The sequence below is a fragment of the Salminus brasiliensis genome, chromosome 24, assembly GCF_030463535.1.
Source record: "Salminus brasiliensis chromosome 24, fSalBra1.hap2, whole genome shotgun sequence".
In the NCBI taxonomy this organism is placed as follows: domain Eukaryota; kingdom Metazoa; phylum Chordata; class Actinopteri; order Characiformes; family Bryconidae; genus Salminus; species Salminus brasiliensis.
In genome coordinates this window covers 20,582,061-20,607,447 of record NC_132901.1, presented here as the reverse complement: position 1 = coordinate 20,607,447, position 25,387 = coordinate 20,582,061, and the positions used below count along the sequence as shown (strand labels likewise).

At 41.2% G+C, this 25,387-nt stretch overlaps 1 protein-coding gene across 24 annotated transcripts in view; it reads left to right on the top strand.

Annotated features, from left to right (window-relative positions):
- Positions 1–25,387, top strand: part of LOC140547029 (neurexin-1a-like) — a 495,217-nt gene that overhangs the window by 389,873 nt on the left and 79,957 nt on the right. For 15 of the 24 annotated variants that reach the window (XM_072670538.1, XM_072670515.1, XM_072670523.1 and 12 more), the window contains 3 exons: positions 1,998–2,169; positions 21,648–21,737; positions 23,286–23,614. In XM_072670538.1, the coding sequence (XP_072526639.1) occupies positions 1,998–2,169; positions 21,648–21,737; positions 23,286–23,614 (591 nt within the window). The remainder of the gene's footprint in view (positions 1–1,997; positions 2,170–21,647; positions 21,738–23,285; positions 23,615–25,387) is intronic. The other 9 variants (XM_072670531.1, XM_072670530.1, XM_072670527.1 and 6 more) reach the window with 1 other exon arrangement.

Genomic DNA, 25,387 nt, shown 5'->3' with positions numbered 1-25,387 from the left:
AGTTCTACAGTTCCACTGCTCCACAGCTCAATGCTGGGGGGCTTTATAGCCCTCTAGCCCACGCCTGGCATTAGACAGCATGGTGCCAATTGGTTCATCTTTATCTGCTCCAGAGAGTCCTATTCTATTGCCAGTACCACTCTACAGGGACCCAGACAACAGGGCGAGCAGTATGTGTGTATTTGCACAGCTCAATGTCAGCAATGGGTGCATCTTAAAGTAGAAGGGGTGTCCGCTGGGGTGTTCACTTGCTAAGATATCCCTTTTTTGCAGTGTGACTGACTTATACACTACATTTTGAAAATTCAGTGTGATTCCCCTTTCACTACACTTTGAGTCAAGTGTGTAATGCTTTAGGCATGCAATTTGCACATGCCTAAGCTTCCACTACTTGTTTGCTACATTAGCCTTGTAGCTCCAGTGCAAACAATGACTGAAGGACGTTGAGAGTGAAGGGAGCGGTGTGTATACTCTAGATTTTGTAAAGGGGTTTATTCTGTGAGAGTGGGAGATGAATAAGCTGTTGTTTTTAGCAATAAGCTTTAAGAGCTTGCGGAGCAGTGGAAATATGGCAGATTGGGTAGCGTGGGTTCGGGTGAAGGAAACTCAAGGACACAAAGTTCTTTCTTAACATTTCTTTGTGTCATTCAAACACAGTTAAATATAATTTAACTAGTTTTCTGCATTTTTATTTTTCACACTGCCATGTAACAGGGCAGGGCAGTCACGTTCTGCAGTCCCACAATATCGTCCTTTAAAAGCAGAAGTGGAGGTGACAGATACTCGATGCAGTAAAACTGAGTACATGGCACTTATGCTATTATGCTGTATTACATAGATATGTGTATGTTGAGTGTGTATAGCCTTAATAGCTCATGTACGTATCTCTCTTTTCAGATTATTGCAGTAATGTTCAAGATTAGTAGTTAACTTGATTAACTACTGAATGCACAAAAGTAACGGGACACCTGCTTATTCATTGTTTCTTCTGAAATCAAGGGTATTTTATCCTGAGAGTTTATCCTGCTTTTGTTGGAGTAACTGTCTCTACTCTTCAGGGAAGAAGGCTTTCTACTAGATTTTGGAGGAACATTGCTGTGAGGATTTAATTGATTGCATTCAGCAACAAGAGCATTAGTGAGGTCAGGCTGTTGGATGATCACCACCTCACTTCATCCCCAACTCCACAGCTCCTCCCAAAAGTATTGGATGAGGCACCATCCATCATTCCAGAGAACACCTTCTCCACTTCTCCACAGCTCAATGCTGGGGGGCTTTATGCCCCTCTAGCCCACGCTTGGTATTAGGCAGCATGGTGCCGATAGGATCATGTTTTCTGCTTCAGAGAAATATATTCTATTGGCAGTACTTCTCTACAGGGACCAGACATGCTGTGAGAGTGTGTGTGTGTGCATTTGCACATCTGTGTCAGCAATAGGTGCAACAGTACAAAAGTAGCTGAATGGCTTAGTTAAAAGGGGTGTCCACAAACTTTTTTTTAACCATTTGCACAGATGGTTAGTGCATTTTGGGAGGTGTTTAAAGTTTTCTTCTTGGCAAAGAACCACAAAAATGACTTGCCGACGATCTGCCAACAAGACAATGCAGGATTCCTCAAGTGTCTTAAGAGTGGGTTGAATAGGAAGGAAGTTCAGAAGATGTCATGGTCAGAACAATCATCAGATATAAAAATCATGGAGAACTTGTGGGACTGAGTTGGGAAATACGTGGAGAAGAATGATCTAATCAGTATAGGAGACGGGTGGATGGGTGGGAAGCCATAGCTGTAGATCATTTTAGGAAAATGTTGTGAAAATATGAGCATGCAGTAGGAGGTGGTCATCAAGAGGAGGTGGACTTATACAATACTGAAGCACACTCTTAGTCACACTCTAACTCACTCCCTCACGCTCACACTCCAAAAGTACCTTGAGTATTCTTGAGTTTTCAAACCGTAACTCAGCCCAGTGTCTCCTCTGTGTCCTTTCTCCCCTCAGGAAAAGGGAAATGTGGCCGTGATCTTCAACGTGGGCACAGACGACATAAACATCGAGGAGAAGTCGAAGTTCGTGAACGATGGAAAGTACCACGTGGTGAAGTTCACAAGGAGTGGGGGTAATGCCACGCTGCAGGTGGATGACCTGCCAGTCATTGAGCGGTACCCCACAGGTAAGAACCCTTACTCTTGAGCTCCAGATATTTAGCTATTAGCTGTTAGCTTCCGGAGGTGCAGGGCTAGGATTAGCACGGCGGTGTTTTCTGGGGATTTGTCAGTGTTTGTATTTGTGCTTTTCTTTTTCTTTCTTTATGCTGATCTCTAGAATCATGTACTAGTTCTCTACCTTGTTCATCTGTCAGAAAAGTGCAACTGTTATGGTCAGGTTCTGATTTGGGGTCGAAACTGGTCAAAGGATGGTTGAAAATTCAGAATGTTACCACCACCATGCAAAGTGATCTAACCTCACAAGCAGTAAGAGCCCTCACTGGAAGGCGTAAGTAGTTGTATTTGTTTCTTGAAGACACATCAGTACGTCTGCAGTCACAATTGATGAGGAAAGCTTTCTATTCTGTAGCAGCCGATTTAGCCATGCCGTTACGCTTCTGTCCCCAGCTCCACCACATCAGCTCACAGACACCTGTGCCAGCCAACGTCGCATCTGATCGACTGAATAGAAACATCACTGGTTGCAGCTTCAGTTTCAATGCTGCTAGCTAATTAAGTTAATATGCTAACACTGCTAGCACCAAATCTAAGAAAATCGATCCAACGAACGCTGAGTAGGTCCCCCTTGTGCCGCCACAACAGATCTGAGTATCCGAGGCATTAAGGCCACAAGACCTCTGAAGACCTCCTGTGGTATCTACCACATAGACGTTAGCAGCACATTCTTTAAGTCCTGTAAGTCATGAGGTAGGGTCAAGCAAGAGCATCAGTCAGCCTTAGGTGCCAATGGTTCTGCCGCCAGTTCCACTTTTGGCAGGTACTGACCACTGCACAATACCTGTCTGACGTTTTGGAGATATTCTGGCCTGTGTGGCCTGGGACCAGTATGAGGTACCCCTGTTCTATTAAGTTAGAGGTCATTCAGTGTATCCTTGCTCTAAGGCTGGAAGCGAGAACCTTCAGTTGATGTACTAATGGAGAGATTCTTCTTCACACTCACACACCTCAATTACAGACATGGTTCTTATGGCCTGTCTTAAAGAACACAAGTGATATCTGACCTGGTCAGTTGCTACAAAGGAGAAAGCTTTCCCCGTTCATTTCAAGAATACCTGCATTCTGATCTGAAGCTCAATTTGCCTGCAGACTGTTTGCAGTAATTTGATTGATGTGTTAGCAAGCAGCATATTCCACTACTTAACACCAAAACGTCAGCCAGGTGCTTTCACCACATAGTGTGAAATCTAAAAGCCTGTCAGGCCACGTTCACAACACGCGCCTCAGAAGCTGCACAAAGAGCGCGGCGAACAGCAGCTTATTGTTATGTATGAGTGAGCACCGGCTCGCTCAGTGTAGGCCAAAATTGGGGTCAGTAGAGATGATGCAGTACAGACAGACACGTTGGCTTGTCTATAGGGAAAATGAGTCAATAAAAGAGGGGCTATAACTGAAATTTGACGTTACTCAAGCGCAGACACTTGTAGCTGGTCCCTGTTAACCCTGCAAGACCTGGATTCTCACATTTACAAAATATAGGTTTCTGAATTGTTCTTGTTTAGAATAGCATTAAAGTAGAAGAGCAGAGGCTAGGAAACATTTTCACCAGGTATAAAACCTGAAAGATTAAAGAACCTTTAACCCTATCAGACCACATATCTATGTCCTAAATGGTTCTAGATAGGAACAAAGAGTTCTAGGAAACATTTTCACCAGGTATAAAACTTGAAAGATTAAAGAACCTTTAACCTTATCAGACCACATATCTATGTCCTAAATGGTTCTAGATAGGAACAAAGAGTTCTAGGAAACATTTTCACCAGGTATAAAACTTGAAAGATTAAAGAACCTTTAACCTTATCAGACCACATATCTATGTCCTAAATGGTTCTAGATAGGAACAAAGAGTTCTAGGAAACATTTTCACCGGGTATAAAACCTGAAAGATTAAAGAACCTTTAACCCTATCAGACCACATATCTGTGTCCTAAATGGTTCTAGATAGGAACAAAGAGTTCTAGGAAACATTTTCACCAGGTATAAAACCTGAAAGATTAAAGAGCCTTTTCTTTAACCCTGTCACACCAAATATCTCACAGTCTTACAAATATAGGCTCCTAAATGATTCTCGATTAGAACAAAGAGTTCTAGGAAAAATATTCACTATTATAAAACCTTGAAATGAAAGAACCTTATGCTGAGGTCCTTATGCTTGATCTTTATCTCAATCAGACCAAATGTCTCACAGTCTTAAACATAAAGCTTCTTAAGTGGTTCTTGATCAGAACAAAAGGTTCTAGGAAAATATTCACTTTATATAAAACCTTAAATAGTATTTTTTATTCCTTAAGCTTTTTTTATACTGAGTGTTTTTTTTTCATATCATACTCTGTCTCAAAGTCTTAATAATAAAAGTCCTTAAATGGATCTTGGCTTGGAGGTGCAGTTCTTGGAAAACTATTTAATGGATTTAGAACCTTTATTTTATTTTTTTTATTTATTTAACATTCTAACATAGATCAATTTAGAAACACACACACACACACACACACACACACACACACACACATATATATATATATATATATATATATATATATATATATATATATATAATAGCATGTCCTCATTGTTCAGTCCTTCAAAAACATATTTCCTTCAGATTTGTAATTGTCCTTGTACTATTGATTACAAACATCAAAACCAATGAATCAGACCCTCAGTCTTTATTGAAAACATGATCTGAGTACTTTACAGTGACAGATACCATTCCATTTAGGTAGAAAGAGCCTTCTAATCAACCAGTTCAATATAATTAGGAGGATATATAACCCTGGTGTGCAGTAATGGAGGGGGCAAATGGCTGAGGAACAGCATCTGTCGATTTATTCAACTTGAGACCTCTGGATTCTGTTATATTCTAATGTAAGTTCTAATTCTAGTTTATGAACACCATTTATAAATACGATATAGAGCTAGATATAGATAGATACACACTCACCAAGCCTTTTATTAGGAAGGCCTGCACACCTACGTATTCATGCAATTATCTAATCAGCCAATCATGTTGCAGCAGTGCAGTGCATTAAATAATGCAGATACAAGCCGGCAGATTCAGGTAATGGTCACATCAACCCTTACAATGAAAAGGTGTTCTCAGTGTTTCTGAGCATGGCATGATTGCTGGTGTCAGAAGGGCTGGTTTGAGTATTTGTAGAACCGTGGATCTCCTGGTATTTCCACCAACAGAGTTTACAGAGTTTATAGAGAAAACCCATCCAGTGAGCGGTTTTGCAGTTCTGCAGACAAGAACGTCTTGTTGATAAGAGAGGTGGTTAGCAGATAAGCAGGCGGATGGGCTGCAACAGCAGAAGACCACATCAGGGTTTTCTTCTGTCAGCCAAGAGCAGAAAGCTGAGGTTGCAGTGGTCACAGGCTCACCAACACTAGAGAAATATAGCCTGTCTAAATCAGCTAGAGAACAGCTTAAGATGTGGGAGATTTGTGAAAGTGCTTTTGATAAATAATGGCAGTCACGTCAACATGAACCTGCATCTCAGAGAAAATATGTAGCATCTATTCCAACACATTTTTGGACGCATATCACAAAGGTGGTTATACACTATATGTATACTATAGACAAAAGTATTGGGACACCTGCTCATTTATTGTTTCTTCTGAATTCAAAGGTAAAAGGTTAAAACAGAGTTTCTCCTAACTGATTTTACTGTGCAGGGAAGAAGACGTTCTACTAGATTTTGTAGGAGCATTGCTGTGAGGATTTGATTGCATTCAGTGAAGGGAGTATTAGTGAGGTCAGGATGTTGGAGGATGATCACCATCCCACCTCATCCTCCAACTCCTCAATTCATCCAAGAAGTATTGGATCATTCCAGAGAACACAGTTCTTCCACTGCTTCACACCTAAATGCTGGGGGGGCTTTCTACCCCTCTAGCCCACGTCTGACATTAGGCATGGTGCTCCAAGGAGTCTGATTATTTTATTGGCAGTATTTCTCTACAGAAGCTAGACAAGCTGTGTATGTGTGCATTTGCACATCAATGGGTGCAACCTAACATAGCCAAATGCATTCTTTAGAAGGGGTTTCCACAAACATTTGGACGTATAGTGTAGATATACAAATGTGTTGCATCTGTTCCAGCACATTCTTGGAAGGACATTATGTAGGTGGTTATAACTGCGCCTATTGGGCCCATGATTATACCTGCTCATATTGTGCCCTCTTTGAAGTCCTTCCACTCTGTTACAGAGGACAAAAAACACAGGATTGTAACCTGCTCTACAATTAAAATCATTTGCATGACAAAGTGCCCTAGTGACCTTGGAAGCTGCAGAGAGCCTTATGGGATATGTTGAAATCAAACCATGTCAAACCATGCCTTGAAACACTGACGCCTCAAGAAACTCAGCCCTATTTGTACATTTAATGGCTGAGCATTGTGTGAGATTCCTGTTGAATCTGTTTTCTAAGCAATTGGATGTGCACACTACTTGATAAAGGCCCTACACAGATTGAGAAACTGTCAACAGCTCAGAATAACCTCACCACAGCAGAATAAGGCCATGTGCTGGCTTTTTATAGCAATAATTGCTTTTTCAAACCACTTGTTCAATGATACCCGTTGGCGTTTTTTCCATAGTACTGTCATTAGAAGTTAATAGAAATCATCAGCAGTACTGCTGCATTTAAAGCTTCACCTTTTACAGAGGAATTTGTTCTAGAGAAGCTCAACAGAACCTCGTCTGGGTCCGTGGACTGTAAAAGAATGAACTGTAGAATGTGATGGAATAGGAAGTGCAAACAGTATTCTGGAAATTTCATAAAAAAAAAAAGTAATACATACAATGTATGTCCAAATGTTTGTAGACACCCCTTCTTCACAGCAATGCTTCTCCAAAATCTAATAGAAAGCCTTCTTCCCTGGACAGTAGAGACAGTTGCTCCAACCAAAACAAGAAAAACCCTTTTTTAATACCCTTGATTTCAATGAACAGGTGTCCCAATACTTTTGACTATATAATGAATGTAGTTCAATGCCGTTAAATGGTCAAGTAGATACATAAGGACAGATTTCTGAGAACTATAAGTGCTGTAGTATTATGGTTTGATTAGAAGCAGAAGGGTTAAGACCTTGAAACTGCCCATGAAAAATGATCTAATCAACTGGCCAACTAAATGGTATCTACATAGATATAGTTAAGCTAGTTCTCCCATTGGATAGGTCTTTATGGGCTGTACTGAAGGCACATCACATTAACCACCAATATTCTTTAACTAGGAACTGAATATGATGATTTTCAGCCAATTGCAAGCTTTAAAAAGTTCTGAATGCCCGTGTTTAGTCCTGAAAGGCCTAAAAAAGGATAATCTGCACCCAAACTGAAGATCTAGCTCAAAAAGACCACATTTAAACCCTACATTCAACAACCAGAACACTAACCGGAGACATATTCAAACACCAAGTGTAAATACATGTGGCTAAAATCTTCTCAGATTACAATCCAGATACTAGTCATATGAAGTGACCAGGTGTAATCAGGGTCAAGGTCTCTGCGCATTACTACCTGTAAGTCATATGAAGATATAAAGGCAGTCTGCTGCATGATCTGATACTAATCCTTGGTATTGAACCTTTACTGCTAAGGTTCTCAAAGTAACACAAGAAGTAACACGAAAGAGGAACACAATATAATGCATAAGGTGGTAATTCTCAATCTCATCTCAATCCCAATTCAGAAGGTCTTGAAGAAGTTCTGCGCCCCAAATCAGTACTTGGCCTTAACATGTAAATGGTGATGCTTAGATTTCTTGGTTTTGTAGTCTTTTGACATGCTAAGAGGTTTTGACAAAAGCTTCAAAGGTCTAATGCTATTAAAGGTTTCTACGTTATGAGCCTACTCCAACACAAACGGCTCTCATCCCTCTCTGACCAGTTTGTTACTCATCATTTAGCAAGAAATGAGTAATCGCTAATCAGGCATCTCAGCGGATTTGTCTATTTTGGGACCTCTGTTGAATAGAAGATTCATCTCAGATATAAAATTGTTTGACGCAGTTGAAATGACCAAGCAGTTCCTCAGGTCTTCAGTGCTGATGCTTAATTTTCAGGCCTTTAAGAGCCATTAAAAGTTAATTTTTTTATTGTCTTCTTATGATTATTATTCAGTAGCTACTGCAGTACATGCAGTACTGAATGTAGATGGTGTACATTGTTTTAGGAAAGTAAACACCCCCTACAACTAAAGTGATGGAAAATCTATCATTACCACTGATTCTTAAGATCTGTGAAGGAAATATCAGTGGTTCCTGGCCTTTTTTTAGGAACACCTTGGCCAGTTTGCATTGCTTTTGCTCTTAAAGGTTATGATGCATCATAAGGCTATGATACATTCATCCAGCTCGGTGACTCTAAAGCACTATTTATTTCATTAAACTTATTCATAAAGTGGCAGCATGGTCTTCCTCCTTGGGCGGGACTTTTATATATGGGGGTGGGGGGTCACCTCAGCCAGTTTGCATTGCTTTTTTAATCTGGGTGCCGACCACTTATTCTTGAGGCATAATAAAAGTCACAGAGCATTAGGGGGTTAAAAATAAGGTGCTACAAAAGGTTCTTTGAACTATGCCTAAAAAGAACCATAATTTGTTCTGTAGATATTGTAGAGACAATTTTGCAATTGAGAAATGGTTATATGAAGAAATAGATGTAAAGGTTCTCAACCAAATGTAAGGTTCCTCACACTCGCATTTCTTATAACATTAAAGTTCATGAAAGAACTGTGTGGACTTTCACTGGTAAAGAACCTTCACATACACCTCTGTAAATTGTTACACACCCACATTTCCTTCAGGGAACAAAAAATGCTTCTTCTGTGGCATCGCACTTGTATTTTGTGAAAGTGTAGGTTCAGATTAGTATCATAGTTTCATTCCTTCAAAAGTTTTGAACAGTGCTTCCAAAGCATCTCCTGTCTTTTGAAAGCATGCCATGTGTGCCCTCTATTGCTTTTAGTAGGACAGCAACCTTTCTTTGGTCTTGTAATTTCTCCCAGTTGTATAAGTGCAATTTACAGTTTGCACCCAGGGGGCTTCGCGTGATCGATCTACTGTGTGATCAGCGGTGAATGGGCCTTTCATAAGCTCATAGCCCAGCTACGGCTGGAGCTTGAGCGAGTGCTATCCGTCTCTCGCCTCAGCGTCGCCTCCTTCCAGCCCTCCTCCAGAGACGTTCGCTGACCTTTTCAGCCATGCACGTCGCTTTCATCGGAGTGAAAGAGCTTTTTCGTGGTGGAGGGACTCTATGGCCGCCCCTCGCCTCAGGTAGAAGCAGGAATTAATGGCTTTTGACAGGCAGCCAACATGGAGGAAAGCACCGGCGGGTTAATTGCCTGGGCCTAAAAAATCTGACCGCACAATTCAGACGCCATACACATCTTCTCTTGGCATGCACCCCCCCCCCCCCTCTCTCTCTCTCTCTCTCTCGCGTGCTCTCTCGCTCTAACTCTCTCTCTCTTTCTTCTGGTATTCTTCAGTGCACCAAAGCAGCATTCAATAGATGCGCGGGAGCTGGTAAATGAGGATAGAGCACCTTATTTTTTGCCTCTGATTAAATCTTACCATCGGTAATAGCCTCTTTCCTGCTTGCAAATATTTGATTTTCATCGTGGGGCGTGCGTGCGCAGGCCACTGGCGATTAGAAGTCGCACTTTTCACGATCGACGCTCGGCAGCACCGGCTTTGAAAAGAAGTCCGCTCTTATCTCTTTAAGGTTATGATACATCACGAGGAGCTGTTTTCCGCGCTGTTTGGATCTCATTTCATCCAGCTCGCTGACTCCAAAGCACTATTTATTTCATTAAACGTTATTCATTACGTAGCGGTAGCGCGGCCTTCCTCCTTGGGGTGGGACTTTTATATGTGTGTGTGTGTGTGGGTGTATATATATGAATGTGTTAACTGATACAAGTAATCTACAAACTTTAACGCAACGTTATTTCCTTTTTAACCCAAATTTATCATCTTACCAAGTTCGGCCCCAACTTCCTCCTATTGATCTCTCTCTTTACAGAGCCTAGTGACGTATTACCGGCTATATTTAGCGATGTAAACACAGCATCACTGCTGTTGAGCTCAGAGGGTAGATAAAAACTTTTTTTACTTATTTATGCTGAAATATGGATTCAATCTCATAACTAACCCTCATTCTCTTACACACACTCACACACACACACACACACACTGACTCACAAACAGCTGCTCCTCTCTTAGCTCTTAGCTTAATCCAGCCCAATGACTGATCATCCATTTATCTCTTAAAAAATAGTTGAAGCATTTTCTCTTTTAAAGCTTCTGTGTTTGAGCTTCATCGTGCTTGAGGCTAAAGTTCTCAAAACAACACTGAAATATTATAAGAAAAAAAAATCCTCTAGCCAGTTTATTAGGCACTAATTATTTGTTCTCGCGGCCAAAAATTCAAGGACGTGCTAGCTGGCATTTTAACTTGAACGTGATTAATCATAGAATATTGTTGTGATTAAAAGCATTAAACTTTTTCATAGATTGACATTTTTAATATTTACACACACACACACACACACACACACACACACACACACACTGTAAACACATTTAATGTCAGGCCCACTAAAAAAATGAAAGTAACTGATTACAGAGTGTTTCTCACCATTGCTGATTAGCAGTTAGACTGTAGGGCCACTCTACAGCTGTGAAATTACACTACATAAACACAGCCCCGAGTAAATGTACCTCTCTGTTCCTTCATGTACACATATGTACATGTCTTCACAGCTCTTGAGTGGAGCAACTTTCTAACTGCCTGCTTGTCAAGAGTCAGACGCTCATAAGTGTGAATCCTATGAACACCACAGTCCTTCATGATCAGGAGTCTTAGAATAAGAAGGCCTCCCCTCATGTGAAAGGGGGAGTTCTAACCTGCAGATGGGAATGTGTAGCACTGCTGTGTCTGATCCACATGCTAACACGCCACCACTGTGTCAGTCAGTGTCACTGCAGCACTGAGAATGACCCACCACCCAAATACTGCCTGCTCTGTGGTGGTCAGACCTGTTGGGTCCTGAGCATTGAAGATCAGGGTGAAAGTATGTAGAGACAGATGAATACAGTTTGGATTCATAGAACTACAGAGTGATGATATATGGTATAATGGACCCAGTTCATTTCAAACCATGGGTGGTCATACACGCACACCCACACACACACACATATGTAGTATATATTTCTGCACTTCACAGACTGAAGACATCCACAAAAGCTTTTGGGGAAGGAGGGTGAATTAATCTAGTTAAAGGTTGGTTAGTCTTCTCATTAATTCGAAGCTGTGGGTTTTCATTTTACGGACCGGAGTAATTACGATCATTCACTTTTACGGAGGCGCTGCCGCCAAGGCAAGATTAAATTCAAGGGCCGAGAAAGGGGGGAGTTTTAACCGTTTTAACCTCCGGACTATTTCCAGTCAAGAGCCTTAAATAAATTGCGCTGTCTGCGATTGACCCGCTATCATTCGCAAAGGCAATTAAAGAATCCCGCAGCCGATTCGCCTCCGTTAAAGCGACTGCTCGACACCTGGCAATTTGTATTTTTTTTTTGCTACATAAACAGGCAATTATCACTTTGTGCTGGCTTTTAATGAAAGTCTGTTACAGGCTCAGGCTTCTACAAGGGAGCTTAAAAGGCTCTAAAGTGTTTGTCTCTAAGTATGGAAGCATTTTCTATTCCATCATTCAGAGAAATGCTGGCAGTCAAAAAGAATTGCAGACGCCTGTGTCCCATACCTTGATGTCAGCAACTGCATTTGACATGTCTGTTCCTTCTGTTTCTTCTAAAAGGTGAAGTTGGATGTTCTGACATATTCTAGCAAAGCAATGTCATCTACAAACCTGAGAGTGGTGAAGTGGTTTGAGTAGCAGGATGCTGAGATGATGTCATTGTAGCCCGATTTAAATTCAGTTGAGAACAGGAATGTTTCTTAATGCTCTTAGAGGTGCTTGTCAGAATCTGGTTCCTTGAAGGACTCTTTTGGATTCCTAGAGGTTCTTTAGATTACTGTATGTGAACATCCAACTATAGCTGTTTGCAAAGGCTTTCTTCTAAGAATCCTTTCTTGAAGGATCATTAAAGCAAACTGTTAAAAGTATAAGATCCTTAAGGAAATTTTGAGGTTCTTCAATCGAAACTGTGAAAGAACCTCTTAAGGTGCTTTGAGGAAACTTCAAGGAATCTTTTTCTACTAAAAACCTTTTCTTGAAAGTTCAACAAATCATCTTAAGGGGTTCAAAATGAAAACCCTCCAAAAGTTTCTCAAGGGTCTTGTCCCTTGTGTAGGTTTATGAATGGTCTATACATTGGACAACATTGGTGAAGAATATCTGAGAAGCTTGGGTTTCTTTAAAACATTACATCAGCAGTCACTGGCCCTTTCTCCTGGAGATCTACCTTCCTAAAGAGCTTGACTCATCTGTCCCCCGAATGAATGGATCAGGTAAGACTAGACATGAGTTCTGCAGGAAGGGAGCCCTCTAGGAACAGCGTTGGTGACCACTTCTTACGGTCATGACAGTTTGACAGAGCATGTATTGTATGATGGTCTTCAAGTCTAGAAGAAGATCTACAAAATGCTTCAACCCACTCATCGATCTTTACAACAGCGAAGCTTGTGCAACTCTTTTTGACTGCCAGCTTATTAATATCGCTTCAAGAATCGCAAGCACAAGGACAGCGAGCGAGAGCTGACAGCAGGCCAAGAGCGAAGGAGAGGCTTTTTTTTCCTGCGTTGCTGTCAGGATGACTGAAGATATTTTCAGTCTGCTTATCATTACATGTAATATAGCAAAGTGATGTAAGACAGTGCAGTTTGTATAATGGAGAAATTCAAATCTGCCTGGCCAAAACAGGTGTAGAATCTTAAAAAAAGTGCTTCAAGTGGTTCTTTGAGAGATGCCAGAGAAGTACCTTCATTTCATGTAAAGGTATATTACATGACCAAAAGTGTTTATTCGATGGCATCGCTCAAAGAACCATCCTGAAGCAAGAGTGAACAGACACTAGCTCTTAAACTCGCAAATGTGGCCACCTAGTTGCATGGTCGTGGATCTCCATGTTTGCTGTTTGGATCTCATTTCATCCAGCCTGGTGAATCTAAAGCACATATGTACACAATTCAAAAGGTTCTTTGAGAGATGCCACAGAAGAACCCCTTTTGGTTTCATAAGAAGCATGGTTGTAATGGAGATGTGTGAGTGTGAAGAAGATTCTGAAGGTCTAAAGAACCTTCACATCACATAAAGGCCTATTACCAATTTATAGACAAGGTTCTTTATCAAACCAAAAGTGTTTATTCGATGGCATCGCTCAAAGAACCATCCTGAAGCAAGAGTGAACAGGCACTAGCTCTCAAACTCGCAAATGTGGCCACCTAATTGCATGGTGATGCTTTTTGTGAAGCATTTAAATTCCCAGTACCCTTTTGTCAAGACTAGAAGACAAAAAAAAAGTCTACGAAAATAAATCAGCGTTCCTCTGGGGTTTTTTTTTAAGCAAAGAGAGATTTGGCTTGGAGAGACTTCTTGAAGTCTTGAAATCGTGACTACTTTGTATTATTTGGATTTTGATTGACTCACCAGTTCAAGAAGGCTCTGATAACCCAAATGAATTAAACATTTTAATGAGAGCAGTGGTGAGAGAGATAAGTGCAATGTCCATAGGCTTACAAATTTCATCTAGCTGAGGGTTAGTTAAAAGCTGATTTTAGTGGAGCTTCAAAACCAGCAGTGTATTTCCTGAGCGCAAGTGGTAGTAGTAGGGATAGCACTACTACTAGTAGTAGTAGTAGCAGCACTGATGAACAGACCAGAATCCTCAGATTTGGAAAGATGTTCTGATATTAAAGCTGCCTGTGACTGTAGGGAAGCAGCAGCCAGGATCTGGGCCACTACAGACCAGCACTGCTTAACCCATCTTGAAACTGTGTCAGAGAAATATAGAAAAATGGGTTCCTCTGGCAAGCACTGCAGCCCTGATTCCATGTTGTGCTATAAGCACCTCTTCATTTCTCTTACCATGAAGCTGGGATGGGTCTTGGTCCTAGGGATTGAGAGGTCACTCTCAGGTCCAGCCAAAATGTGTTATCTCAGATCCTGCCCGAGGTAGGTTTCCTTCTTTGGAAGGGAAGTGCTTTCTCAAAAGGAAAGACCTTATGCTTAGATCTTAGGACATGCCAACTGCCCGGATGTCGAAGACCTAAGTTCACTACAAATGTGTTATTCCCAACTAAGGTGCAGACTTGGTGTGAAGCTGAGCTCTTTGAAGCCTGGAATAGGAGAACCTGAGCTTTGTGTCTGATTTGTGCCACCGCAGGGAGCCAGTGAAGTGATTTCAGAAGAGACGTCATATGGGAGAACTTTGTTGTAGACCAGACAAGCTGCAGCAATTCTGGAGGCTTTTGTAGAGGAGAAGAGGTTGAGGGAAAGCCAGCAAGCAAGGAATTGCAATAATTGAGTCTGGAAATGACTAAAATTGAACAGCCTCTGCAGTCAGCAAGGGCCATATTCTTTTGATGTTCTGTTGTAGGAATTTCCAGGATCTGGTTGTAGATATTATATAATTAGAGAATGGCCAATCTATCAACCTATCATCAGGAGTGGCATTATTTCAGCCATGCATTACAGGACGGATGCTGATAGAGAGGTGTAGTGTTGGAAGGTACCTTGCAAATAGGTAAATCAGGTCAGTTTGAGATGACCGGTCTCCATCCAGGAATGAAACGATGCTGCAAAGGCTCAGGTTTGTACAGAGGTACAGCATTAAATGTTATCAACATATGTGGCGGGATAAACCAATGCATGGAGAACAGAAATGGGCCAAGAACTAAGCCCTGGGGGACTCCAGTTGTGAGGCTGCAGAGAGCTGAGAGAGAAACTTTTCAAGGCTGCTGTCCTGAAGATGAGAGAGCAGTGTTACCGATGCCAACATTTGATGTCAGTGTGTCAGTGTTGTATCAGTGGTTCGTAGGTACACGTTGCTTCAAAGTGAGCGGACATCAAGGAGGACGAAGACAGGGACATGGAGTTTTCAAGAGGGTGGTTTCTGGTGGTGAAGTTCTTCCCAAGATGGGAAGGTTCTGGCAAAACAGCCTGGTGTGAGATTTTGGACAAGAAAGGGGATCAGTCTGTAGTTAATAGGGTAAGTTTCTTGAGCAGTGGCTTTACTTCAGCTTTGCAGAACCTGAGGAGGTTAAAAGGGAGGCTTTTTTTTAATGGGCAGGCTGATGTTGAGAAATGGTCTGGTAGTATCTGCATTCTTCACTTACCACATGCTGTGCTGTGTTTAGTAACAGAAAGTGTTGAAAGTTGAAGTTTGGTCACTTACTAGATACACTATATGGACAAAAGTATTGGGACACCTGTTCATACATCTTTTCTTCTGAAATGAAGGGTGTAAAAAAGGCTTTATCCCGTATTAGTTGGAGGGACTGTCCAGGGAGTCTAGACTATATTACTAGATATTAAAGCATTACTGTGAGGATTTGATTGTATTCAGCAACACAAGCATTAGTGAGGTCTGTATGTTGGGTGAGCACCACCCCACCTCATCCCCAACTCCCCAAACCATTCCAGTCGTATTGGATGGAGCTTCTTTCGTTCCAGTAAACTCAGTTCCACTGCTCCACATCTCAATGCTAGGATGCTTTACACCCTAGGGGTGTCTAGAGGTGTCCATAAACATTTGACCATATGCAGGTTGTTGGTTATAAAGGTTCTGGAATCAAAATACTTGCACAGTATTTTAAGAGGTCCTATAACCTCATATAGAGGCTTTCTGGTATTTTTTAGATGTGAGTCCATGATTTTTTTTGTAGTGTCAGGTCCTAAATATTATCATCATTCAGCATAAGAAGTGCATTTTGCAAAGTATCGCTAAAGACTTGCTGCAGTTTTCGAGGAACTTGAATTCCTTCAGCGTTCTGTGTAGCGGATTCATTCTTTTCCTGTGGAGGCGGCTTGCTTTCAGTGGCTTGTAATGAGAAAATGGCAGGGTCTTATCTGACCACATTATGAACGTGCAGAGGGAGCAGAGAAACAGCCTGAGCCGGGGCAGCAGGAGGAAAACGCTACAGCTCTCCTGCGGTGCTGATAAGTGAGCTCCAAGCCGGTTCTCCCTTTGGGGGCACGGTTGTGTTTAGCTGGATGAATAGAGGTTAGAACAGTGCTGGATGGCTGCGAGATAGCTTTGTGCAGCCACCCCACATTCCCAGATAAAAGAATTCACATTCGATTGGCGCTCGATTACATTTACATTTAATTAACACCACCCATACGAAGGCCGCTTGGCTACGCTAAGAAAGAGAACAGCAGGTAGGCCCTAATGTATTGAATGTTCAGTATTGCTCTGCTGCTTTTATATATATATATATATATATATATATATATATATATATATATATATATATATATATATATATATATATATATATCTTTTGTGTGAATCCAGACAAATTCCCTTCTGAACATTGAAGGCTTTGAGGCCCAGTGGTGGACATGTGTGTCTCTTTGACCCGTATTCTTTAGCGCTGTTACTGATGGATCTTTATCTGTGTTTACTGGAGCTGCCAAGTCAGTGAAAAGACACCATACAATTTCTAAAACCCTGTCATTTGAGAGAGATTAGTCTTTTGTCAGGAGGCCGCGTGGGAGGCATAGACACACGTCAGCCGAATCAGAGATACAAAAATATATAACACAAAGCTATATAAATAAATAAGTAAACTTGAGGCAGCAAGAAAGTCGTTTTTGAAAAACAAAATTGCCCTGAAGAGCCCCCCGCCATCATCAGAGCTGATACAGTTTATCTGCCTAATGCTATCCTGAAATTCTCTCTGGCCATTTTATTAGAAACACTTTCAATTTCATTAGAGCTGACTTTATAGGTCTGCAATCACTGACTGTAGCCCATCTGCTGGTGCACAGTTGATTAACCCCCTCAACCCATCACCAATAATGCAAAAGGACCACCACAGAACCCACAGAACCACTAAACACTGCTGACCAGTTAATGATATTTAGAATGTGGAATATTTTCAGCACACAGCAACTGACACAACTGACACTGTCTAGTCGTGGTGGTGTGTGTTGGGCTGGTACAAGTGTATCAGGTTCAGGAGCATTATTGTAGCACTAATAGATCATCTGATTGGACACACCTACACCTACCTAGTACTTGGTGTACACTTTTTACCATGAAGGTGCTACTGAGGGTATTCTGCAATGCAATAAAAGAACCAATTTTGGTTCCATAAAGAACGTGAGTGTGGAAAGTGTTATAAAGTCTCTATATAAGTAGCCTTTAAATAAACATTCATTTCATAAAGTAATATGGTAATAATATGTCATATGGTAATTATTAACATAACCTAGTCTTATAAACTTGAATATTGATTTATAAATGTTATTTAACACTTATGCATGTGTTATAACATTCCTGTGTAGGTAGTCGTCCAATAAACATTCATTAAAACATGTTTGTTGACCGTAGCTTCATAAAATCATTAAACAGCTTGCAAGGTCACCTTGCAATTACTGACATAAGCTGGTATAATAGTTGAATATTGGTTTATTAATGTTATTTAATGCTTATACATGTTATAAAGTCTCTATGAAACTAATTAAACTTGCATGTTGACCTTAAAAACATAAAATAGCTTGTCATCTTGTGATTATTTACATAAACTGATCATAAATACTACCTTATTCCTTTCAAATAAAACGTGCTGGATGTTGACCTTAGCTTCATAAAGCATAAGATGACATAAATATTTGAATATCGGTTTATACACATTATTCAATCCTTATGTATGTGTTATGAAGTCAGTATGTAGTTACCCTTTAAATAAATATACATTTCAATTGTAATATTGTTACATGTCGTCTATGATCAGTACAGGCTCCGAGGGTTGGCACTGTGTGTAGTGCAGGCTTGTTCTACAGGCTGATGTAGTGGAAGCAGTGTGTTGACCGAGCCTGTGGCCTGAGGGCGTCTACTCCCTCTTACAGAGTGTGCATAATTAGAGAGTAATAACTCTCAACGTGTTTGCCTCTGACATAGAAAATCAAAACCTCAGGCCACACACAAACACACACACTCTCTCTCTCTGTTTGCTTCTCCCTCACGATCCTCAGGCTAGTGTGTTTGATGACGTTGCGTCTGATCTCCCCACCTTGCGTCTAACCCCTTCCCAGCGAGGGGTCTGGGGGTCAGCAGAGGGCTGATGGGGTCAGCAGATTCAAGTGGGTTGGTTGAGGTGGGACAGGAGGGGCAGGGGGACAGTGGGCACTGGCCTACCACAGTTGCCCAGATGGAAGGTGACAAGTATTCATTGCTGGCCCTTTCCCTTATTTTCTTAGAATGTTTTTTAAAGGGCCCATATTCTACATTACAGGGATCCACTTTTAAAGCATGCGAATACATCAAAATAGTCATAAATATTTTTTTTTCAGAATTAACTATGTATTAAATATTTGTATTGTGTAGGACCTAAATGCCTTTTTTGTTACTGTACCTTTAAGATTGAAATTTATGTAAATTATACGCATATACATATGTTCTGACCTGGTCTGTGACATCACAACCATGACCAGTTCAAAACAGGATGCTTTTGTGGCTTTATTTATATAATTGGACAGTTTGGACTTGGTAGTGACCAGTTTTTGGTAGTGCAGACCAGTTTTAAGTATCACATGCGTATTCAGTGCCATTTAAGTGTCCTCGTAATTTTTTCCCATCATTTTTTTTTGTTTGTTTATTTGTTTCAGGAAGAGATTAGAATAAAACCCAGAATTCCACTTTAATAATATTCAAATGTGACATCACAACCATGACCAATATTCACCTGGATGCTTTTGCAGCTGTTTTTCAATATCTGGAGCATTTAAGGTGGTAAACAGTTCATTTTTTGATATTGATATGGGCCCTTTAGGTGTCCTCTGAATATTTTCTTGTTATCCTTGGAAAGCGAATGTTTTTGTTTTTTTAAACATGGACAGATTTGTTTCAAAATAACTAAAAGAGGGCTGCGAGTGCTCCCAGATTTTCTCTTTGGCGTTGAAAGATTAAAGCTACCTCAGCTCAGCCCGTCTCCGAACCGTATCTGTTCTGCAGGGGCTGTGAGTCAGAACACAGCACAGTCTCTAATGCTGTCAGACGCTGCGCTCGTGAGTCCGCGGCCTATTTTACATGTCAAGGCTTTTCTAAATCAAAGAACACGCTCTGTGCCACAGAGAAAGAGTCTGAGACAGGTGCCGTCACCCTTTTGCCTTCCACCTCCAAGCCAGAGCAGCGCTTCATCTGACGCGCCGGTGCACTGGACTGTACGCTGATAGATTGCAGCGGACTGCAGGTGGGTCGTGTAGGACATGGGCCTCTGAATCTGACCCTAAAGCCATTTACACTCACTTTATTAGAGCCCCCTGCCTGGCCGGTCCCCCGGCTATATCTCATCTGTTGAAGCTCGGTTTGTGTTGGTCATCCTCCAGCCCTTCATCAGTGGTCCGTTTCTGAGTACTTGAGAGTTGCTCTTGGCTGGGGGTCCACTTTAAACCTTGCAGTGACGTGTACAGCCCTCAGCCTTACTGCTTTGCCTGACACACTCATACCAGTAACACACATTACCATGAATGGTCCACCACCCAAATACTATCTGGTTAGCAGTGCTCCTGTGGTCAGAAACTGACCAATTATTAATAAGGACAGATGGTGATGTAGCTAGTGAGTGACCAGTGAGTGGAAGTACAAGGTAGGTGTTTCTAATAATGTGGCCAGTGAGTGGAAGTACAAGGACGGTGTTTCTCATAAAGTGGCCAGTGAGTGGACATACAAGGCCAGTGTTTTTAATAAAGTGACCAGTGAGTGGACATACAGAGATAAAGTGGCAAGTTAGTGAAAGTACAAGGCAGGTGTTTCTAATAATGTGGCCAGTGAGTGGAAGTACAAGGTAGAGGTTTCTAATAATGTGGCCAGTGAGTGGAGGAACAAGGATGGTGTTTCTCATAAAGTGGCCTGTAAATAGAAGTACAAAGTATTGTAGGTGTTTTTAATAATGTGGCCAGTGACTGGAAGTACAAGGCAGGTGTTTCTAATAAAGTGGCCAGTGAGTGGACATACAAGGCCAGTGTTTCTAATAAAGTGACCAGTGAGTGGACATACAGAGATAAAGTGACAAGTTAGTGAAAGTACAATGCAGGTGTTTCTAATAAAGTGGCCAGTGAGTCTGCTGTAATCTAGATTTAGTTTTAGATGTCCCTTGCCTGGCTTGACCCTTTCTTGACCAGTGTTAAATTGCCCCCCCCCTAACACCCCCCCCCCCAAACCATTGCCTCTGCCATGGTCTGACAGAACTAACGTAGCGGGAACGGATGGAATATTTTCAATCTGTCGGAACAATTGAGGCAGCAGGAATTCAATCAGTGAAGACTATGGAGAAAGGACTGAAGCCCCTTGAGAACCCCCCCTGTCCCCCCGTCCCCCCATAGCAACACCACCACCGGCACCACCTGAAAGTCCTCATTTTTCCTTCACAGATTATCAGTCCTCCACACCAATGAGGCTTTTCCAGCACGGCATCAATCTTCATTCCCACTCTTCTCCTCTGTCCCTTTGCTTAACAGGTTATTTCTGTGCAAATGCTGCTGTTTGGCTTGTGCTGTTTTATCTTCCCAACCTTCTGCTGTATTGTTTCCTGTAGGTGTTCTGTTTTTTTTAAAAGACCAAGAGAAACAAACAGGGGTCCATATAAGCTTTTGTCAAAACCTCATTCACTTGTTTACTTATCCTGTGCTACTACTATTTTCATGCTCTGTCTCTTGACCTTCTAAATATTGTAATCACTGTGTTTTTTATTGCTAGCTTAATTAGTTTGATAATTAGTTCCCATGTTTTAAAAGGTGGATGGAAATGAAAATATGGGTTATGTTTTAGGTACTTGTATGCCTCCAAACTGATAATTAGGTGCAAGGTACGGAATGCATTATTTCCCTGGAGTAATGTGTAACTAGATAAAAGTTGGCAATAAAAAAAAAAAGAAAAAAAAAGATTAAAAAAAAGAGAAAAGTAAACTTGTAAATATAAAGTTGTCTCATGGGATTTTGATAGAAGTCTTGGATCTGTGTTGGTTTAACGTAATTCTTTTAATCTTCGGTACAAATTAATGGAACTTAATGGTCACGTAATGTAGTTGTAGTGTTTCAAGACGACGTAAATTAAAATGGTTTCAGGTTAAAGTTGTTTCGGTGAAATGTTGCAGCTTTGTTTTGTTTTTTTTGTTTTTTTTTTTTTATAAACCTTCCTAAACTGTCCTAAAAGATTAAAACAGTCTAGGCTTTAATCCTTCACCTTCCAGACTTTTAACCAATGAAATGTCTCTTTAAACTTTAAAGGAAACATTGATAACGAACGACTGGCGATCGCTAGGCAGCGAATCCCATATCGACTTGGTCGAGTAGTTGACGAATGGCTACTCGACAAAGGTAAAAACACTGATTAAAACTTAACGAGTTAATGGAGCTTTAAAGTAGCATTTTTCTGCCTTAAATAAACCCATAAATTAAATGTGCAGTAAATAAAATCAAATATAAAAAGATTTAAAAGCAGCTAAATGTAGCTTGTAATCTTTGCACATAAAGTTAATAATGTATTTGAACTGTATTTAATTGTATTTTTATTTTTGTGTGTGTTAACCACAGGTTAAAGGGACTGTAACGATAAATCTTAACAAGCATTAAAGCCAGCATTCTTAATATTAAAATTAATTTAACATTTAAACCATTCATTAAGATTCTCTGTTTCTCTGTTAAACGCTTAAATGTTAAATGATTAAAAAAAAGAAGCCTAAAGTAAAGTACATTTGTTGTAGTTGCTCAGCTGCTTGTTAAGTGCATATGTGTAGATGTATGTGCTGTTCGTATAATCTGTGATATTAAACTGATAACTAGATTGAAACCTTATTTAATTGGCCTGAGAATGTAAGTCCCTTTAACAGACATTTTAAATGTATGTAGGGCTTAAAGTAAAACATACAAACAAGGAAAAGAAAGTCAACCACAAAGTTTTCAGTGCATGCCTGTGTTCCATGTTTTGGGAATAAACAAATGATATGTCCCCACATTGGAAATGTGCCATCGTTCCTTTTTTTTATTATTTGTTCTGTTCTGCTTTAAGTTTGCTTCTGTTGAATGAGTGTTACTGGACTGTCCGTCCGTTTCTTTCGCCATTGCATTCTCCAGATTTTCAGACCACACTCCCGTATCTCAGAAACTTGCTAAAAGGCCTTGAAGTCCCGAAAATGTGCTTTCCGATTGGCTAGCGCGTATCTCAGTAACTCGCTACAAGGCTAAAAGTTATGGGAACTGAAATCTGTCTCGCATGATTTCTTGCCGAAACCCTCCCACGTAGAACTTCACGACACCGAGGACTTTTAAAGAAGCTCGAGTCGTCAAATGTTAATTGGTTGACAAAGAGGAAACATCTGTCATGGATGCGTTCCTTCAGAGCGCAGATGACATTAGCCCACAAAAATCTCTTTAACCACATATGGGGAGTTCATATGGAGAGGTGCTGCCATCATTAATTCTGAGAAATGACCTAAGCTTAGCACATTCGGATCATTTCCGAGACTTGACTGCCAGTGGTAGTCAGGAAGGCTTTCCTGGCCTCCTCAAAAAGTTCTCATCAGAACGTGGCCTTTCAGCAACATGTTGGCAAGTTTAGTTTTTTTTATTTTTTGTGTTTCGCCACATTCTTTCCTTTATCATTATATCTTCATTTCACGGGCACTCCCGCCCCGCCCACACCCCCCAACATTATAACAACGATAAATTACCAGCCACTCCCACCGGCAGTGGGTAATTTATTGTGCTCATTACCCAGCGGCCAAATAATCCGTCTTTTTCTCCAGGCGCGATTATTCCTCATTATTCTTTCCCTCCACCCCACCCCCCTGTTCATGTGTTAAGATCTTGCCAGCATGGCACTCTAGCATTGCCGTACATTTGGTGCCATTGTTTGCCGTCCCACAGGTCGCCAGCTTACCATTTTTAACAGCCAGACCACCATCCAGATCGGGGGATGGGACCGGGACCGCAGCCGCTCCTTCCAGGGCCAGATGTCAGGCCTGTACTACAACGGCCTGAAGGTGTTCAACATGGCCGTGGAGGGCGACTCCAACATCCGCATCGAGGGCAGTGTCCGGCTGGTGGGCGAGGCGCCCTCCTCCTCCTCCATCACGCCTCGGTCCAGCGCCACGGCCAACCACTCTGACACCTCCACTTCCATCATAGAGACCACCACCACCACCACGGCGTCCAGCCGCAAGGTCAAGCAGACCACGCCCAGGGAGCCACAGCAGGTGAGGGTCTTCCGTTTGGTTTCTGCTGCTGGCTTCTTTCCTTATGTACCTTTTCCTGCTACACTAATGAGCGTTGGTTCATGGTGTCGGGCTGTTTGCCTGAGTTGTCAGGTCGCTTCTCCAAACATGGAATAATTTCTGGCTGAATCTTTCACTTGCACGTTGCTGGGGTTAGGCTTAGCTGGCAGGATCGTTTGCTTATGGTAATGTTAGATAACTAGCTATCATTTTTTATAATGCTTGGCCTCCTTCCCTTTGTTTTTCTTCTGCCGGGCTAATGTTGTCTTTGTTAATGCCGTCAGACTGCTGCCAGTACAAAAGCTCAATAGTGGACATTTGGGTAGGACCCAAAACCTAAATCTAACCTTCACCTTGGTCCTAAACATAGTCCTGGTCCAAATCGTAGCGTTAGCTAGTAGTTAGAAACCAGGACATCTGCTGCTTGCTTTGAATGCAGAGCTCTAACAGTTGTGACACTTGATCAGAGCTGGTCATGCTAGCTAGCTGACTAACTGTCTCATAGATTGCAATTGCAATGCTGACTAGCAATAGCTATAGCAACAGCTAGCTGTTCATTTTAAGATTGATTAGGTTAATTGAGGCACTCTGCTGATGCACACATGGCAGTGTATCCCAAGTTAGCGGTTTGAAACCTTTACACATGTTCAGTCTCACGTGATGGAGCCAGTCCCGTAAGGCCAGTAGACCCAGTCCCACTTAGTCGCACTTTCTCACTGATCATATTAGGAGCATCTCATCACTGTCACATTAACTTTCACAACATCACACGTTTTCGAACCGGAGCTCCAGACACCTCACATGCAGAGAAGAGCAGGATAAGAGCAGGGAGCTTACAGTTACAGCCGTAGCAGTAAGTTGGCGCAGCTTTAAGAATTCATGTCTTTAGCTAATCCTCTTATGCATGCCAAGGATTTGGAGATGATGCCTCTGATATTGGCCATTCTGTGCTTTTTATATCAATGGAGGAAGGTATCAGCCGTGGTGTTCATGGTGGTTGATGTCTATGGTGGATTAGGCAGGAATACTGTTATTGACTAGAGGACTTTTATTCTGGAATGCGAGTAATCGGACCGAGGTTCAGATGTTCCATACTAACAACGCCCACCCCACCCCCTAATAAGGGTACCAAACATGTTGAAATTTGCTAGGATAATATTGTAGAAGAGGTGAAAGAGGTTTTCTAGGATAATGGATATTTCGCTATGTTTTGGACCATTTAAAAGTAGCTGGTTCTTTGCCTGGATAAATTACTCTAAGGTACCACCATGTGGTTCAGTCTCTTAAAAAGGGTTCTGTAGCACCAGTAAGCGTTCCACTATTGCTAGTATTAATATTGCTACTGCTAAGCACATGGATAACCCACACTTCCTGTCTAATCTTTTTAACTGGAACATCTTTGGCCTGTTAGCTCTTGGAGAGGTCATTAATATTTTTTTTAAATGAATGTATCTTATGTAAACAATAATGTATTTTCTGTTTTCTGAAAAAAAAGGTTTTAAAAATAATATAAATAAATAAATAAATAACATTTATTGGTGATATTTTAGATGCAGACATCATGTTGGTCGATACGGGCATGTGAACAGGACCATGTAGTAATGAAAAATGATTAAAAATACTTTTTAAGAAAACATATTTTTATACATCATGTAGACAACCAGACTAGAATCAATAGCTTTAAGCTTGGGAAACACACTTTGGCACATTTTTTGTTTTTGTGCTTAATGTGTCTCATTAAACGTTGCAGACGCA